General features: G+C 44.3%; 1 protein-coding gene across 1 annotated transcript; it reads right to left on the bottom strand.

Annotated features, from left to right (window-relative positions):
• Nucleotides 1-5,175: 5,175 nt before the first annotated feature.
• Prss35 (serine protease 35) lies at nucleotides 5,176-17,809 on the bottom strand. Its single transcript, XM_028875515.2, has 2 exons — nucleotides 17,605-17,809; nucleotides 5,176-8,080 (listed from the first exon to the last, which is right to left on the bottom strand). The coding sequence occupies exon 2, from the start codon at nucleotides 8,059-8,061 to the stop codon at nucleotides 6,820-6,822; it is 1,242 nt and encodes a 413-aa protein (XP_028731348.1). The 5' UTR covers nucleotides 8,062-8,080; nucleotides 17,605-17,809; the 3' UTR covers nucleotides 5,176-6,819.
• Between the last annotated feature and the right edge of the window lie 646 nt (nucleotides 17,810-18,455).

Here is an 18,455-nt window from a genome sequence, read left to right as displayed (position 1 = left end):
GGAAAAGGGAAGCCTATGTGGTTTGGAGTTTTAGTGAGACAGGAGTTACCCCTAGCTCAACTCTCAAACTTCTGGTACTTGATCTTCCAAGTTCATTTTCACATCTGACACACAGGCTTAATTTTCCACTATAAAATATTCTATAATTGTTTTTCAGAGCAAAGGCTTTCAAATTCTCTAATCTCAAGACCCTTTGAATTCAGAAAACTCACTTAGGACCTTTAAGGACTTTTGTTTATGTGAACTGTGCCTTTCAATGTTTACTGTATAGAGAATAAAACTAATAAATTTTAATTTTTCCATTTATTTTATTTTACAGAAGAAGTGTTCAAACATTCCAGATTAATAATGTTTTGTGGAAAATTAAAATTTCTACAAAGAAATTTAGAAGAACTGTGGTGTTTTGCCATTTTCACACCTCGTTATATTTTTTCTTTTTTGAATTTCTTTTTTGAGATTATAATTACATCATTTCCCCTTTCCTTTCCTCCCTCCCAACCTTCCTGTATGCTGGTCCTCTCTTTCAAATCCGTGGGCTCTTTTTTCATTGATTGTTATTACTTGTATATATGTGTATTTACACACATGCACATTCCTAAATAGAGCCTGCTCAGGCTATATAATGTTACTTGTATGTAGGTCTTCAGGGCTGACAGTTTGGTGTTGGATAACCAGTTGGTGTGCTCTTCCGTGGGGAAGACAGTTTTTCGGACTTCGGCACTCCGTGGTTGCCTGTAGGTCTTTGTCACATACCTCATTAAATTAGACTTAGCAAAAGGTAGCGTGTTCCCGTTTCCACTGCTGCATTCCATCTGTTACAGTAGCCTGTGCTTGGCTGGGAAAGTCCACTGTGTGACATGGGGAGAAGACACGTGTAACATGATATAAGAGAAAAGACACTCAGTAGTATTATAGAAGTAGTTTTGATCTGACAGGCCCCTGAAAGAGTCTTGGGGATCCTTAGGAAGCCACCTACCATGGTTAAAGAACCATTGCTTTAAATCTAAAAGATTTGCTAAATCCACCAGTCAGTAGATGAGCATGTTTGCGGGGGAGAGGGGAATCTCATTTCCACCATTAGTTGTGACTTTCCAAATGCCTGCCTCACGGCCCCCACATTACTTTTTTTTGAATGATGCTGAGGCCTGTGCAGGAATGTGAATGACTGCATGGTAGGGAATTCCCAGCTCAACCATACACTGTTGCCTCAGGCAAATGGCTTCACGTCTTTAAGTTTTCATTTTCTCTTCTGTGGAATGAGGCTCCTTCTATTTGTATACATTTTATATTAGCTGATGAATGGAAAGCATTTGGCACAGTGTAACACTCAGTAAATACTGCTGTGGTTACTTTTGGAAATCACTGTGTGGGCTGAAAAGATGGCTCTGCAGTTAAAAACGGAGGACTAGGGTTTGATTCCTGGCACCCACGTGGCAGCTCACAACTGTTTGCAACTCCAGTCCCAGGGATTCCAAGGCCCTCTTCTCTGCAGGCATCGGACACACTGCCAGACACAAACACATAGGCAGACAAAACACCTATACACATTAAGTTTTAAATTTTTTAATTGCTGTGATTTTTTTTTTTGCTATAGATTTGATTTTTTTCTATTGAAAGATTGGTAAAAGATGAAATTTTTAAAAAGCGTTTAAATGGTGGAGGTAGTAAGATTCCATAATAAAGCACAGCCACAGAAGTATGTGTTTTGAAATTCGGTAAATGTAAGTACCTGTCCCACATGTAAACTACATGTGACACTGGCATGTCGATGGAAGCCAGCTGGAAAGCAGTGTCCAGCCAGGCACGTGCCGCATCCATTGCCAAATTTAAACTCATATCCTAGAGACCCCTTCTTAGGAGGTGCACCCAGGCTTGCAGAGTAGAGCCCTGCACAGAGCCAGGAAGTGACCTCCTGAGGGAGAGAATTTTCTGTCAATGATCATATGCTTTGCTGCTAAACCAACTTTTAATACTAGACTCCCAGATGCAATAGTCCTGTGGCTCCTTCCTTCCTTCCTTCCTTCCTTCCTTCCTTCCTTCCTTCCTTCCTTCCTTCCTCCCTCTCTCCCTTCCTCCCTCCCTCCCTCCTTTCCTTCCTGGGACTGTCTTACTATTTAATCTTCTCTGGCCTGGTATTCACTGTGTGGACAAGCTGGCCTTAAACTTGGAGATCCTCCTGCCTCTGCCTCTCAATGCTGGGACTAAAGGCTTGCCCACCATTCCCTGATATGCCAAGTGGTACATTTCTGTTAGTGCAAGAAACAGTTTTTGATGAAAATTAACTCATTTTATGATGGGGGTCAGGGGTGGGAGGTTTGGGTTTTTTTGCCAGTTTGATCTTGGTTTTTATAATGACATTTTAAAACCTTAAGAAGTTAAATTATACAGTCTGAAACACTAATATAAACATTCCCCAAGGAAAACTGAAGTTAATTTCTAAGTCGCCTGTACCTTTGAAGCATGAAATTTTGATAGTATTAGGGATATTGAGTTGTGACCATATATCGTAGTTCAACTGTAAATTTGAAATTAAATAATTTTTTGCAATTTCTGACTTTCTCTTAATGGAAAAAAACAACAAAACAAACAAAAAACATTTTCCAAGCTAAGTTAAAGGGAGCATTTTGTTTCCTAGCAGAAAAACAAAGGTGATCGTCACTGTTTGTCAGAACAAATGCAGCAGTGACTCTCAGTGCTGTGTCCTTGAGTCACTCACTGCAGAAATTCATAGTCTTTTTCATTTCACTTTCTTGCCATGGCTTTCTTTGGGGTTGAGCATTTTTTGCCTTTACAGTAAAATACAAGACAAGTTATTTATTTATTTATTTATTTATTTATTTATTTATTTATTTATTTATTTGGCATACATGTCTGTGAGGGAGCTCCTCTTTTTCCTCCAAGCTAGTTCTTCTTTTTTCATTGTCTCCCAAGCCCAGCATCCCCAATTCTAAACTCCTTCATTCCATGACCAACAAGTGTCCTAAACATTTTCCTTCCTCCCTCCCTCCCTCCTTCCTTCCCTCCCTCCCTCCCTCCTTCCCACCCTCCTTCCCTCCTCCCTCCCTCCCTCCTGGGAGACAGTCTCACTATGTAGCCTTCCCTGGCCTGAATGCCTCCCACTTCCTATTCGCACCACCACCTCCTTCAACAGTTTTGGGTCTGTGGCTAAACTCTACCCAGACTCACCCACTGCAGCCCAGAAGGTGCCGCAGGAGGGCTTCCTTCTCTCTGTTCCCTATGATCCCATTCCTCCGACTTGACCCGCATCAGTTCTTGGCGACAAGATCTAAGCACTGTAAGGATTCCGTTCAAAGCCTTCCATGTTCTAGCCTCACCAGGAAGCCTTACTTCTTGGTGTTGCTCACCACGCCGAAGCGCTAACTGCAGTCTGCAGCCCTGTGTTGGACACTGTGTGACCCTCTCACTGCTTCTGACCCGGTTAGCTCCAGGCTGTCCCCACACCTCCAGCTCCCCGTTCCTAAGCTGGCCAGTCTGGGTGTCACTTCTTCCGGGAACTGGTTCCTTTCAGCCTGCTTGGCCACTCTAGCAGAACCCACTTCTCAATGTGCTTCTTCAGTATGACACTTCCTGCCTTCCGGTGTGTGGTGCTATTCTCACCAGATTGTGCATACTTTGAGGGAAGGTAGAATCTAAAACTACCTCCACATCTGAAGAGCCTAAGATTTAACTCAATGAAATGAGTTAAATCTTATGCTTCTGCATGGTGAACATGGTGAGTTCCTGGAGTTGTATTGATTTTACCTAAATAATAAGATGAATTATAAAAAAGAAAAGAAACTCTAGCATCTAATTTCTGGGAAATAAATAAAACTGATTTTTTTTTCTTTTATTGCAAACTGATCATATACAATTAGGAATTTTGCAAATTTGATTCATTTCTTATAGGAAAATGATGTTACAACAATTTGTTCCTAAAATGTTTTTTCATTTTGTAAAGACATTAACAAGAGTGCCATCTATGTGTTTGATCCTTTACACTACCACTCTCCTCACCAAAGTTTTTTGAAATAAATTATAAGAAAAGCATAAGGCAGGTGCTCTTAACCGCTGAGCCATCTCTCCAGAGCTTAGTCAGATCTGCAATGCTGGAGTCGCTTAGGGATTCAGGCTAGGTCTTCATGGCACCCTGGCACCTGGGTTTCTAAGGTAATTCACTAGGTCATTCTTGCTATTAGCAAAATTTGGAAACCTCTACATTGAGGGAAACCAATGTACTATCTGAGGCTCACAGCCTGAGACTCTAGCTGAATTTGATAGATGATTCTAGAAAAAAAAAAATGTTCTAAATGCTTTAGAATAGGAGAGTCACAGAGTCCTTGTCTCCATCCAGAATGGAGAAATTTAGTTACTAGTCCTGGGAAGGTGATTTCCTATCACATGATGGCCTACGTGCCTCTACCAAAACCAAGCTTTAATTTAGTATAGGGATGCTGTGATCTGTGGCTGGTGACTGCTCAAGACATCCATTTAAGGAGCCACATCAGTCACATCCTGGACTACATGGAGTGACACAACTGGTTATTTGGTGGGGACGATAGTGTCACTTACTTCTCCAAACCACAAAGCCTTCTTCTGGTGTCAACTGTCCCCAAGTGCAGTGGCAGAATACTAAATTCAGCTCTGTCTTAAAAATGCCAACTTTTATTTTCAGCCCATTGCTGGATAAAGTCCGACTTCTGTTTTGTAGTAGAATCTTGGCTTGAAGCATATCCTGACCTTGAAAGCTGGCAGCTTAGGAATATCATAGGAGTGGAGGAGGGGAGGAGGCCCACCTTCAGACAGAGACTGTGACACACTGGCCTCCCCGGCTCATGAATGGGCACACATGCAAATTCCTCTACATCTATGCTAGCTCTTCAGGGAAACATGGCTGCCAGTCTGCTGAGAACATTTCAGTCCATCTCTATGAAACATGAGATGAAACAGAGCGTAGTTGATTAGTTCCGTGCAACTATAATCATAATTTCTAGAATCATGTATTAATTTTGCTGACACCCTTAGAAAAGCCACAAATATAAGAAAAACAAAAAACAAAACTAAGCCATCCTGAAGTTGCTTTTGTTAGGTTGGGTTTTTGTTTTTGGTTTGGTTTGGTTTGGTTTGGGTTTTTTTTTTTTTTTTTTGGTTTTTTTTTTTTTTTTTAATCACAGTAACAGGAAAAGTAACCAATACAGAGACTCTCCCTATTACCCCACCCCAGAGCAAATGGATCTGCTTTTCAGTGTGTGTGCCTCTTCTACTAGAAGCAATGAGGGCCTCCGTCTCAGTGAGATGAGCACTAAAGATACTACTTTCTAATTCAATAATAGTTAATCAAATATTTTCTAAAACCCTTTAACTAAAGCATATAAAAACACAGTCATACATTTTATTTTTTTCATTTTATTGAACTATTTTAACAACAACTCACATTATAAAAGAATGGCAGATATTTTGAGCACCATTTACAAAAACACTATGCTAACCCAAACGAAGATACTCCTTTGCTTACTAATCAAGAATATAACAGAAAACAAAAATAGGAAATAACGTTATTTCTTATTTTGTAGTCTTTATTAGGACACCTCTAAAAGAAAAAGATTTTACCCTGGCAGTCAGTTGTGTCATGAGAAAAAAATATGTGGCCTTAGAAATTGCCAGAAAGAACAGACCAAAGATTGGGCCCCTGGTTACTAGATTTTAGAGTGTGTTTGAGTGTATCATCAAAACTGTCCAGGCACAATGCCCTGGCCTAACCCCTGTTTATAGCCATCCACCACATACTTGGTTGTTCATGAGGTGTGTCCTGAGCGCTCGCTCTGCATTTTGCTCTCTGTGGCCTCTAACTGTTTAATGCTACTTGGGAGGCAGAGTGATGATGCCGCCTTGGTCCCTAATGAGAACCATCAGAACCTTCTTTGCTATCTCGTGGTTTGGGGCAAATGGGTTCTCTTTTGAAAAAAAAAAATTCCTTGCATTAAAAATCTAGCACCTCACACACAGTGGACAGTACAACCCAACCGGGTGTGGCGTTCAAAAGGGAACCCTGGCTTGGGAAATGGCTTCTCCGCACTCCTTGGAAACTTCCTACTTTGAAAATCAGTTAAATAAAAACCTGACATCTTAAAGTGTCTCTGCTTTCAATATCTCTAAAGTTGGTTCATTGCACAAAACAAAGTGTTTCTCCAATTTTTAGAAAGACACTTTGATACTGGGTTTTTTTGTTTAAACCACAGTTGGTAGTTTTATTTATAAGGCTCACTACTTCTTCTGATTTGTGATTTGTATGTGGTTTGACCTGTAGTTCTTGAGGTTTCTGAGTACCAAGGGAAAACACATATCCACACTGAGGGCAGGAACAGAGAGGAAAGGCTCTATCGAACAGCACTGCAAACGAAACCGCCTGTCTCCTGTTTCTAATTGTGCTACTGTGAATCTTTGTATTTTCCGTTCAAGCTGATTCTTCTTACAGTAGGACTCTAAGAGCAAGCCCATTGAGAAGTCACGTTACAGTTCTAGTCTGACATTTTAAAGAGTGTCTAGTTTTAAAGAAGGCCCAAGTAAACAAACGGTTTCCCGCAAAGGAACCTTAGCATCACATAGAGTATATATTTGATGCTGAAGTGTCATCTAGTTTCATTATCTGTACCTAAACATTCTAACCATGAGAAAGTAAGCTAATTTTGATAAAGGACGTCTGTGAAAATGCTGGCATACCCCTGCTAGGTTCAAGTCCAAGTATAGCCTGTGAGTGGTCTCAGAATGAGAACTGACTTTCTCTGGGATTCAGGATGTGCCTGAACTTGCTTCAGCTTTCCCTCAGCCATAAGCGCAGTTGGCTGCATTTCCATGGATCCAGAGGCAAATCTGGGCGTACTTGAGTGGAGTGATGCGCACAGCCACGTTATAGTCCTTCTGAACCCCGTGCACATCCACCCACTGGTGGCCTGAGTAGACCGCGATGATCTTCCGCTTCCAGGTTTTTTTGCCTGGCTCTTTGAGCCTCAGGTAGATCCCAGAGCCGGTGGAGCCTGCCTCAGCATCGCAGTACTGGTACAGGAGGTCGTTGGATTCCTCAGAAACGCTGCAAAACCTATACACCAACTGATCATCCCTGTCCTTGTCAAACCCAGAGAAGTGGATCCAGCCGCCCGGCAGCTTGGTGATGGCGGGGCTGACTCCCAGCTCCATGTGCTGCTGCTTGTGTGCTCGCTTCAGCTCCAGGAGTGCATAGTCGTAGTCCAAGGCCGGGTCCCCGCTCTCTCCCCTCGCCCAGCCTTTGGGAATGTGGGTGCTCTTGACACGGGTCCACTGGAAGGACGGCCTCCCTTGAGTGACCCTCGGACCCCGCCTGGACCCTTTTCCCCGTCTCTGGGTGGCGCTCTCCTGAGGATGCTCCTGGCCACTGTGACTTTGGCCACCGCCCTCTGCTTCTCTCCGGCTCCTCTTGGAACCTCTGTGTTTCTTGCCGCCTCCTTTGTTTCTCATCTTCAGCACCCCCACCCTCAGCTTTTTACTGCCTTTGATATAGTCCTTCCCATCGTGGACACAATGGGCAGCTGTGAGCACGTGGTTGGGGGAGATGAGGGCGCCGCTGCAGCCAGTGGACAGCTTGACCGCTGTATTAAAAGGGAAATTGGTCAAGAACCTTTTGTCCAAGATGCTGAACCTGCTGTCTGTGCCATACACCTGCCGCCGCAGCCTCCTCGGGCGTGCTTCTTTTAAGCTGCTGTTTCGAGTGGGCTCTGGGATCAGATCTTGAACTTTCACCCTGGTTAAGGTTCGGGTGCCATTCTCAAAGACCGTCTCATAGGAAAGGGAGTCTTCAAGCTGGGAAAGGCTGGGAGCCGGGAGCTCTTCCTGACATTCGATGCCGCACACTGCGGTCATCACCATCCCAGCATCTGCCTGGAATGTGGGGCTGGCAAGATGGACAGTCCTCTCACTTACAACCCGGGGTATTCTGCTCAAGTGCCACGTAAAATCCGGCTCTGTTTCAGACCCATCAGAGAGGGTCCATCCAGAGATGAAGATTATCAACCAAAATAACGTATTTTCCATCTTGTTCTTCTATTTTGCCCTTTAAAAACAGGGAAAAAAAAAAAAAAGAATGAGTGGTTTTATGACCTCTTTGCTTTTAAATGATACATACCTCTTCGTTTATGCTATAGGTCCTCAGTGTACCTCCACCGTGAATAGACCCTATTTTCACCCACCTTAGACCTTCTGGAGAGTAGATCAACACTCCACCAAACTGACCCAAAACAGACATCCAAAAATCAACAAGTTGTTTCTCACCCAGCTCTCTCCCTGTCAGCTGTATGGGTCCCTCTTCCCCTCCCCACGTACTTCCCAGACAATGCAGGATGGGACAGGGAGGGCTCCTGTTGGTCGATCTCAGACCCACAGCCCCTCCCAGATGCTCCTTTCTCCATTGATTATAGAGACAGAAGCAGCATCTTGCAGTTCCTCCTGAGACTTAGCTCTTTTTTTTTTTTCTTTCCGAGACAGGGTTTCTCTGTGTAGCTTTGCGCCTTTCCTGGAACTCACTTGGTAGCCCAGGCTGGCCTCGAACTCACAGAGATCCGCCTGACTCTGCCTCCCGAGTGCTGGGATTAAAGGCGTGCGCCACCACCGCCCAGCGAGACTTAGCTCTTTAAAAGCAGGATCATAAAGTCTTCATGTCTAAATGTAAATGACTATCAAAATTTGAAAACATTCACTGGAGTGCAGAACTTCCCTGATCCAGGGTTTGCAGAGGGAGCTGATGTGGAGGTGGATATCAGACAGATGCTGCTTCGAAGCACGAAGCAGCATGGAGTTAGAAACAGATGAGTTCATCTGCTGGTCACCTGCTCTGAGTTTATATATGCATAGGTATGCACACAAGCACACATACAACCACACACACACCACCACATACATGCACATAAACACAACACAACACACACAGACACATTACACATACACATACAGACACACAACACACACAAACACACACACAAGGAAGGGGGGATGGAATGGGGGAAGGGGGCTGGAGTTGACTAGGGCTTCATGCCCACTGAGCAAGCATCTACAGCTTTTGCTGCTTCTACTTTTTATTTTGAGACAGTCTCGGTTGCACAAGTTGACCTTGCTTGAACTTTCTCTGTCACCTAGACTGGTCGTGATCATTGATCCTTCTGCCTCAGCCTCCTGAGTAGCTGGGGCTTTAGACCTTTGTCACCAGGCCTGGCGCCTCCTTTTTTTTTTTTTTTTTTTTTTCCGTTCTTTAGAATATCTTTTATTTATTCATCGACAATTTCACACAAATATACTATGTGTCTTAACCTTGCCTACCTCTGAAGAGCCCTCCCCCGCACTGACCCAACACCTCCCCATCACACCTTCATGTTGTCGTTTTTTAGTTTTGTAACTCTAAGTCCAAGCAGTGCAACCCACTGGGATGGCAGCTGATCTTGTTGCCTGGTCTTTGGTAGCTCTTGTATAGGTAACCACAGCTGGAGTGGGTTCCCTTTGCTTTTTACAGGCTCCTTTGCCATAAGCAGAAAATACACAGTGGAGACCACCTTATGCTGAAATATGTCCTACACACTTTTTAAATAATGTTTTGCATGGAACTGCCATTTGTATAAAAGTGCTTTCATAGTGGAATTGTATATGAAAATTAGTTTAAGAATTTGTGGCGCGTGGACCATGGTTCTTGATTTACCACTTGGAGAATGTGATCATGATATACCATGGTCTCTTTCCATCATGGCTCTCATCATCTAAGCTTTCCTAATATTAAATATATTTAAAGTTGCCAACATGTGATACTATGATGCCCCTCTAACATTTGCAGTTTCCTCTTCTCTAGGGGCACAGGCATGTAAGCATGTAAATATATGCACTTAGCAGGGCTGCAGTACACAGGCTACTGTTTGAGACATTTCTTGGAGCAGTTTTTGAACCTCTCTCTCTTATTTGTCTGTTGTTGTTTTTACTCTTTTGGGGGGCCTATCACCCAGTGCCCAAATAAATCACACACAGAGACTTTTTCATATTTATAAATGCCTGGCCTTCGCTTGGCTTTTTTCTTGCCACCTCTTCTTAACTTAGTCCATCTGTCTTTCCTTTCTGGACTTTTACCTTTTCTTACTTCTATAACCCTACTTTCACTCTTATTCCATGGCTTGCTGTGTAGCTGGGTGGCTGGCCCCTGATGTCCTCCTCCTTCTCTGGCTACTAGATCTCCTCCCAGATGTCTCCTTCTATATATTCTCTCTGCCTGCCAACTCTGCCTATGAGATGGCTCGACAGCAATCTATAGTTCCCAGCAATCTATAGTTCCAGTTCCAGGGAATCTGATGCCCTCTTCTGACTTCCTCAGTTACCAGACATGCATGTGGTACACATATAGGCAAAACACTCATACCCATAAAATAAAACAAATCTGAAAAGAATTACAAGCTCCCTTGGAAGGGCTGTGGGGTTTCTCAGATAACCATGTTTTAACCAGGCTTCCAGATGCTTTTGAGATTCAGGAAAATTTGAGTGACATTAAAGCAGCCAGGAACCTACCCTCAAAGGCTGTCTTTCCAGGGATGATGGCTTAACTGCACTCCAGATAGTTTCTACATCATCTTTGTGTAAAAAATAAACTTAATCCCTTCTCCACTCATCTACTGTGTTAGCAACCACTAATATCAAATGGCTTAGATTTAATAAAGAAGAAACACATCTTATTTATGCTTATATCGTGCAAGTAGTTGTATGTCTGAAGCATCCAATTCAGTAGGCTTGTATGGATGCCTCCTGCATCCAACACCGTGGATCATATGATGGCATCACTTTTCCGGCCCTGTTGTGAGCGTATCTGGAGTGAACCCACTGGAATAAAAGCCATGCCCATGTCTATCTTTGGCCATGAACAAGGGCAGAGCCTTGCAATATGAGCTCCAAATCACAGTAATAAGAGGGCCTTTGCTTTAGTTAGCCCATCTAATTTGGTCTGTGATTTAAAATTGGACAGATGTCTAAGAACACTTCCTTTTGGAAAATCTGAGTTTTCCTTAGGGAAATGATAGCTTTGATTGATGAAGCAACCCACAGTCCAGTGGATAGGACTACATCCACCCATCATCCACAAAACCCAACTCAGTAACCTAGGAGACATGGTCCCGATTGGAAAGGCAGCTCTTTTCCATGCCTGTGCCCACGCCTTCCTTTGCCCTGTCTCCTATTATAATAGTGAAATAATGCTGTCAGTTTCCAGGGGGCTTGCCTGGGTTGGGGCTGCAAATCCCAGGTTTGGATAAGAAAAGTGAGATTGCAATCATTGCCCACTACTGTGAGTCAGCATTCACACAGTTGATCGTGGGCTGGATTCTAGAGACAGGTACAGCAGACAGGAATGATGTAAAACTCTAACACCTGTAGCTGTACCTGGTCCTCTAATACATATGACCACATATCACTACAAGAGATGACTTACTATTACCACCATGTGTTATCTGTTGTTCTTAGAAGTGGGAGTTGATGGTAATGTTTAGAATATTTGTGTATCCATGCCAACATAATGGGCATACATTTGGGTCAGGAATTGTCCATCTTTTCTTTGCTCCTATTAGGCATATGAACTTAGATAGTTTATTAGCTGTCCAGGTTTCATTTTCCTCCTATGCACAGGATACTCACTCTTAACAGTTCCAGACCAGACTGAGCCACAGAGATACCATATCTTCTACAAAATAGTAAAGTTCTAGTTTATACTGCAACTTTAGAACTAAATGGGGTGATATGTTCAAAGTATTACCATTCTGCTCAGAGCATGGTAAGCAGGTGATACATGTGTTATTTAAAAATTATTATTCTACTCAAAAATTAACCATTGGCCAAAGTTTAAAAATGCATAGTTTCTTTCTTTTGAGACAGAATCTCATGTAGCCCAGGCTGGCCTCAAAACTGAGAGAAGGTGACCTTGAACTTCTGATCCTCCCTCCACCTTCTGAGCGGTGGGATCATAGATTTATGTCACCATACTGGGTTTATTAGGTGCCAAGGATCAAACCCAGGGCTTCATGTGTCCTAGGCTAGTGTTCTACCAACTGGTCCCCAGCTCCCAAAATACATTGTTCCAAAGGAGTCCGTTTTACAAATTCTTTTATTTCTTAACAGTTTCCAGTTCACTTGCAAATTATCTGCTTAATGTAGAGTGAGTAAGCTGGCCTCATTCACGAACATAGCATGGGACATCCTTGTACATCAGGCCATCAAGCATTTTTATGTAAGGGCCTATTCCGCCAGATCAGTGACACTGTGGGTCACCTTACTAAGGATGTCAGAGCACACAACAGACTGCATAATCACTTTAAAATACGTGCTTGTTCTTCCTTTCAAAGCCACTAAGGATCTCTGTCCCTCTCAGTACCACTGCCTGCTTTGACACACCCTCATTTCCTCTTTCTCCTGTGTAGGAAGGCTTGACGTACCAGGAGCCACTGTGGCCTGGTCTAGGCACTCTGAAGAACCACAGACAGAAGTGGCACTTAGGCCAAAGGTCACAGGGCAAACAGAGGCGCGTCACTAGTGATAATAAATTATAAAGAAACATCAGGAAAATGGGCTGTGTTTTTGGAAAATACCTCTGCAAACTTGCATGGCCATTTTGAGTCTGGCGAGATGCGGGAAAGAATCACGGCTGCTGTATGAAGTTTCATTCTAGGTCACTATAGTCACTGACAGATGTCACCAACCGGCTAGAGCCCCAAGTGATGCAATATTTGCAAGAAGTATATAATTTCACAGTGGTGGGAAAAGAACAGTGTCAATGTCATAACAAAGATGGACAACAGAGACCGGGCTGTTTTCAATGACGGGAGAGACCGTGAACTTTAAGACCAAATTAACTTGTGCTTGCCATTTACGAGCAGGGCGATTTTCTTAAGGGTGCCTGACCTGTGCATTTTCCATACAGTTTTTGAGAGAAACCGGTGTGTGTGTATGCACGTGTGCACCCGCAGTGAGCACTCAGCAAATGGCAGCACTTATCATTGTTACCCAACATGAGAAGTCAAAAATTGAAGGAGCTGGGTCTGGTAGCCCACACCTGTACTCTCAGTCCCTGGGAGGCAGAGACAAGAGGACTGATTGCCAGTTCTAGGCTAGCTTGGACTCCATAGTGAGTGACTGGCCCAGCAGAGTAGTGGAGATAATAGGAAGCTGCCGTGGTATAATATGCATGAAGTCTCAGCTACTAGGGAGGCTAACGCAGGAGATTCAGTCTTACCAGTTCCAGACCAGATCGGGCCACAGAGACACCACATCTTCTACGAAATCAAAAGGAAAACTTCAGTAGGTATTTAAGGCATTTCCTATACCTCTCACTACAGCGTGCTCCCTGTGGGATGCAAGCACTGGTCTCGAGAGTGACCCTCATCCTCGTCCTGAGGACCTGTGGCTGTACTCCCCACTTGGTAATAGGGATGGTGCCAATGTGATTAAGCTAAAGGTTTTCGGATGAGGGGATCAGCCATGATGTCAGATCAGATGAATCCACTGCAACCATGAGGCCTTATAAAGGGGAGGCAGGATGGAGCCGTGGAGATGCAAGCGGAGATGGAGGTGAGGTAAGGTCTGGCCCCTCAGGATGAGGATGTGGGGGGGTCTCTAGCAGACGCCAAGAGTAAGCAAGCAGTGGAGCTTAACAGGAACACAGTCCTCCTAACAGACCTCTGAGCTCCAAGTATATAAGATAAATAATTCTGTGTGATTTTTAACTCTGTAAGGTTTGGGTAGTTTATTAGAACAGAAATGGGAAGTGAGAGGCTTTGGGAGATAGCTCTCATTAAAGTCCCTGCCATGCAAGCGTGAGGGGCTGTTTGGTCCCTAGCACCTGCTTTAAAAAGCTTAGTATGGGCACATGCCTGTGTGATCTGAGTGCTGGGGGAGGTGGAGACGAGGGGTTGCTGGAACTCATTGGCTGCCAGCCTTGTCTCGATCCTGGTGAGAGATCCCACTCAGAAAACTAGGTAGACAGCTTCCGGGCTGGGTGTAGTGACACCCGCCTTTAATCTCAGCACTCGATAGGCAGGTGCAGGTGGATCTCTGAGAGTCCCAGGCCAGCCAGAGCTTGAGTAAGACCCAATTTCAAAAAAAGAAAAGAAAAAGAGAAAAATCCAACAAAAAAATCATCGGAGTGATGGCTCAGTGGTTAAGAGTGCTCGCTGCTCTTGCAAAAGACCAGGTTTCAGTCTGCAGCTCACACTGCCTGTAACTCCAGCTCCAAGGGATCTGACATCCTCTTCTGGCCTCTGCAGGCACATGAACACATCATATGTCATCCGTGTGCGCGCGCACGCGCGCTCACACACACACACTCACACACACACACACAATAAATAAACATAAATTTAGACAGTGTCTGAGGAACAGCACCCAAGACTGGCCTCTGGTCTCCACATGCATACATAGGCACTTGCACTAGTACACATGTACACAAGCACACATAAATACACTCCCACCACACTAAAGAAATAAGAACTTAATCCATGGATGGAGATGAGAATACAGTTTCTAAAATTGTCTTCCTTGGGTGTTTGAAGAGTAGTGGGAAGCAGTATGAAGTTGGGGGATCCATTTCATGGGCCCTAAACATCAATTATAAAAATGATGAAAAAAACAGACATTATATTTTAGAAAAAATGAAAACAGAATATCATAATTTTTATAGTCATAACCACTGTTGCTAGAGACAAGACTCTGAGCCCTACAGATACTTTTTCTTTTCAGCAAATTCAGTGTCAACCATGCTGGGCATCATTTTAAAGGATTTTTTTTCACCGTACATAATCTCTCTGGAAGTTCTTCTTGACTATTGAGTGGACTCTGAGTTCCTAAGATCTAGTCTTCCTCACAAGTAAATCAAGATCAAGAGTGCGTAAGTGGTTGACTGATCAATGATCCTGGGAAGACTCCATCCCTTGTCCTTGGAAGCAGGACCTTGCTGGCTATCTACGTTCCCACCACTAGATGGCAAAGCTAGTCCGCCAAGAGCAAACCCCGGGGTGGCGTTTACTCTTCCATCATTCAGCTGTGCATCCGACTTGGCCTTTAAGCATGGGAAATGGGGGAGGCATCACCGGTTCACAATATACTAAGTAGTTGTCACATACGGAATCTATCACACTTAGCAAACCCATCTCCAGGTTCCAGAGTTCATCCTGATGAACTGAGTTCTGATCACGCTCACCACAGCCAGACAAATTTCTGGCAGGTGTTTTTCCAAAAACAGCTATTGCGCCAGCACGCTCCCACCATGGCCTACAGCACTGCTGAACCGTTCACCAAATGTGCTGTGATTCATTTCAACACGAAAGAAAGCCATGAACCTGCCAAATATTTCCATATGTTTATCAAATACTTTATAGCCCATTACTAAGGATAAGCTCTCCACCAATTCTGCGCTGAGAATAAACGGTTGGAGAGTTCATTGACAATGTGCCAATTGCTATTCAAAATACCACATACCATAGCACTATTTTCAAGTTCAGCTTCAGGAATGGAGACAGAGCAATGTCTGCTACAAAAGTTTGGCAGTCCTTGAGGAAAAGGAGGATGGTAAAGTTACACTGTTGATTATTTTACAGTAACCCACAACTTCTGTTTCTCATCACAATAAAACCCAAAACCTCCCTTATTTTTCTTTCTCTTTCTTTTCTGCTATTTTTTCCAGGATATGTACATCTCAATTTATAAAATGGATTGCTGTGTGTAAATCAAATTTGGGGTGACTGGTACTAAGGTAACCCCAAGGGAGCATCTCTCTGCCAGCTCTTGCATTTGCTAGTGTATAAAACCTCTCTATTTTTTAATTTGGACTTTCAGTAAAGAATAGTTAATAAATACATTATATTTGATAGTCACAGTGTATTTGGCTAATCACATATCAGTTTTACCTGTAGGAAATTTCTAATTTTTAAAATTTTTTAAATCATAAAATAATGATTTATGAACTGCTAACTTGATGCTGGTCTTTCCTAATGTCCCCACCTCAGAGTTCCCATCGGTAACATGGATGAAGTAGCTTTAGCTTCTGAATCCCCACATCTGGTCCCACTGTTAAAAAGCAATGCATCTGTTGACTATTGGAGTATTGGGCACAGAAAGAGAAGTGATCTATTCAGTCGAGAAAGTTAACCCACACTAGCAACTTTACAAGGACTGAGCCAAGTGGGTTCTGAGCAGTCTCACATTATAAAACAGCTGCAAGAAAAGTGGCGAGGAAATCTACATGCGCCGTCTCACAAGGAAGAATCATCTCTAAAATGAAATTCCACACATGGTTTGATTGGCACCCTCTAGCCCAGCTCTCTTACTTGGCTGGGGTTTTAACATTCTCTTTTCTAAATCATAAACCAGATCTTAAACACAATTCTCCAGTCAGCAAGTTATGACTTTTATAATCCTCTGTAGACACAAATGGACTTGGGCATGGGGGGCGGGGTGGGGGGGGATATTTCAGAAGCCAGAAAAGTTAATAAGGCAGAGAGAAAGGGACCTGACGTACCAGACAACATCTTTCTGTGTGTGTGCTTGGTTCGCGTGAGTGAGTGAGTGAGTGAGTGAGTGGGTGAGTGAGTGAGTGAGTGGAGGTGGAGGCATGCCCAGACAACCTTGAGTGTGGCCATATGCCAGGCTAGCCCACTAGAAGGTTTCATGGCATCTCCTGTCTTCTCCTCCCATCTCCTGTAAGGCACTGGAATTACAGATGTATACGACCTACTCTGGCTTTATGTGGCTTCTGGGCATCCGAGCTCAGGTCCCCACGATAGTGTGGCAAGCCCTTTACATGCTGAACCATCTCCCCAGCCCCGAGCCACGACTTTCCAAATTGAAGACAGTGTGAGAGAGTCCAATCAACCAGACTGAGGAGTTGCTGCAGCTTTCCCAGAACTCTGTTATTATAGAAAATCTCAAGATCACACACACACACACACACACACACACACACACACACACGAAAGAGAGAGAGAGTCAAACGAAAAACTTAGTTTCCATGTGCCCATCCCTCAGCTTTGGTAATTCTCAATACTTGGCCACTTTTTTAAATCCACTCACCCCTGACAGGAGGGGCTGGTTCTTTAAAGCAAGCCCCCGATTTCCACTTCATTTCACCTCCTTGTTCCAAGGGTCTTCCACTGTCCCTTTTGCTACCCAGGCAGAGGGGAGGGGAGAGAGGGGAAAAGAGTGAGGCAGACAGAGGCAGAGAGACACTAGCTTTGACATAACTTTGCAAAGAGACAAATTTCTTTCCAGGAAAGGTTTTTACACCTTTTCCAGTGACATCTGTTAATAATCACAAAAATAAAGAGGGCCCCCTCTGGTACTGCTTAAGCAGAAAGCATTCCATTTGTATTCCAATGCAAACATCGCTCCTCTGATATTAACCTTGCAGTGGCCAGCACTCACTCGGAAAGGAAGGGTGGCTGATCCCTAGAAGACAGCCTGAGCCTGATCCCTTCTGCAGTGAGTGCCCGGTCTATGCTCCTCCTGTGGGTCCCGCCTTGTTCGGGAGCGGGACAGGCTCTAGAGTGTCCTCCTGTCCCAGGAGTTCATCCTTACCTGTGAAGCTTACTGTATTCTCAGTCCCAAAGCGCAGCCCAGCAAGGATCCGGGCGGGGGATGCAGGCACTGGTTAGGGAACACGCCAGGAGCCTAGTGGGCAGCAGAGCGCAGGGGCTGCTCAGCTCCGCGGAGCTCGCAGGGCCCGGGACCAGCCAGCCAGAGTGGTGCTGCTGTGCTGGGTGGGTGCCTGGAGATGGGAGGGGAAGGGGGGGCGATGACGCCGCTTGGAGGGATGGGTGGGCGGATCCTGCATACTCACCCCTGCATCCCTGCTGCACACTGATGGTTAAACACTAGAAAAAACCTCTAAGTGGGTTCACAAAAGATGTAGGCACCCGGGGCATATTTTAACTCATGTTTTTAAAAAAACAAAGCAACAAAAACCAGAGGAGGAGGAGGAGCCGTCAGCGTGATCGTGCAGGCCTGTGATACTAGCACATGGGGAGTGGAGACAGAGAGATCAGCGGTTCAAGGCCAGCCTTCTTAGTTTCACAGAGAGTTTAAGGCCAGCCTGGCTACACAAGACATAATCCAAAACACACACACACACACACACACACACACAAATTATCACCATCTGAAGATGATACTAACGTGGAAGAGAGGTGTGAACTACCTTTGTCTTCCTATCGGTATCCAGTAATCCACAAGAACAAATTCTTGTCTATCCCTAGGCCAGTTCCTACCCGGACTTTGCTTTCCTCAACCAACTCAATCAGTACCAGCGCCAAGGGAGCAAAGGTTGCCTCCAACTCAAGAGTCTCTCTGCCTAACCCCAAGGGCAGAGGTGTGGAGCCTAGGCTGGGATGCTGGGACGCCCAGGGAGCATCCTGCGCAGCCTCCCGGAG

This window comes from Peromyscus leucopus, chromosome 7 (genome assembly GCF_004664715.2).
Source record: "Peromyscus leucopus breed LL Stock chromosome 7, UCI_PerLeu_2.1, whole genome shotgun sequence".
Classification (NCBI taxonomy): domain Eukaryota; kingdom Metazoa; phylum Chordata; class Mammalia; order Rodentia; family Cricetidae; genus Peromyscus; species Peromyscus leucopus.
Note: the sequence above shows the minus strand (reverse complement) of the source record. Positions and strands in the feature narration are given on the sequence as shown.

Excerpts from the sequence above, each read along its gene's own strand:
- Prss35 (XM_028875515.2), bottom strand. The coding sequence starts at position 8,061 with ATGGAAAATACGTTATTTTGGTTGATAATCTTCATCTCTGGATGGACC.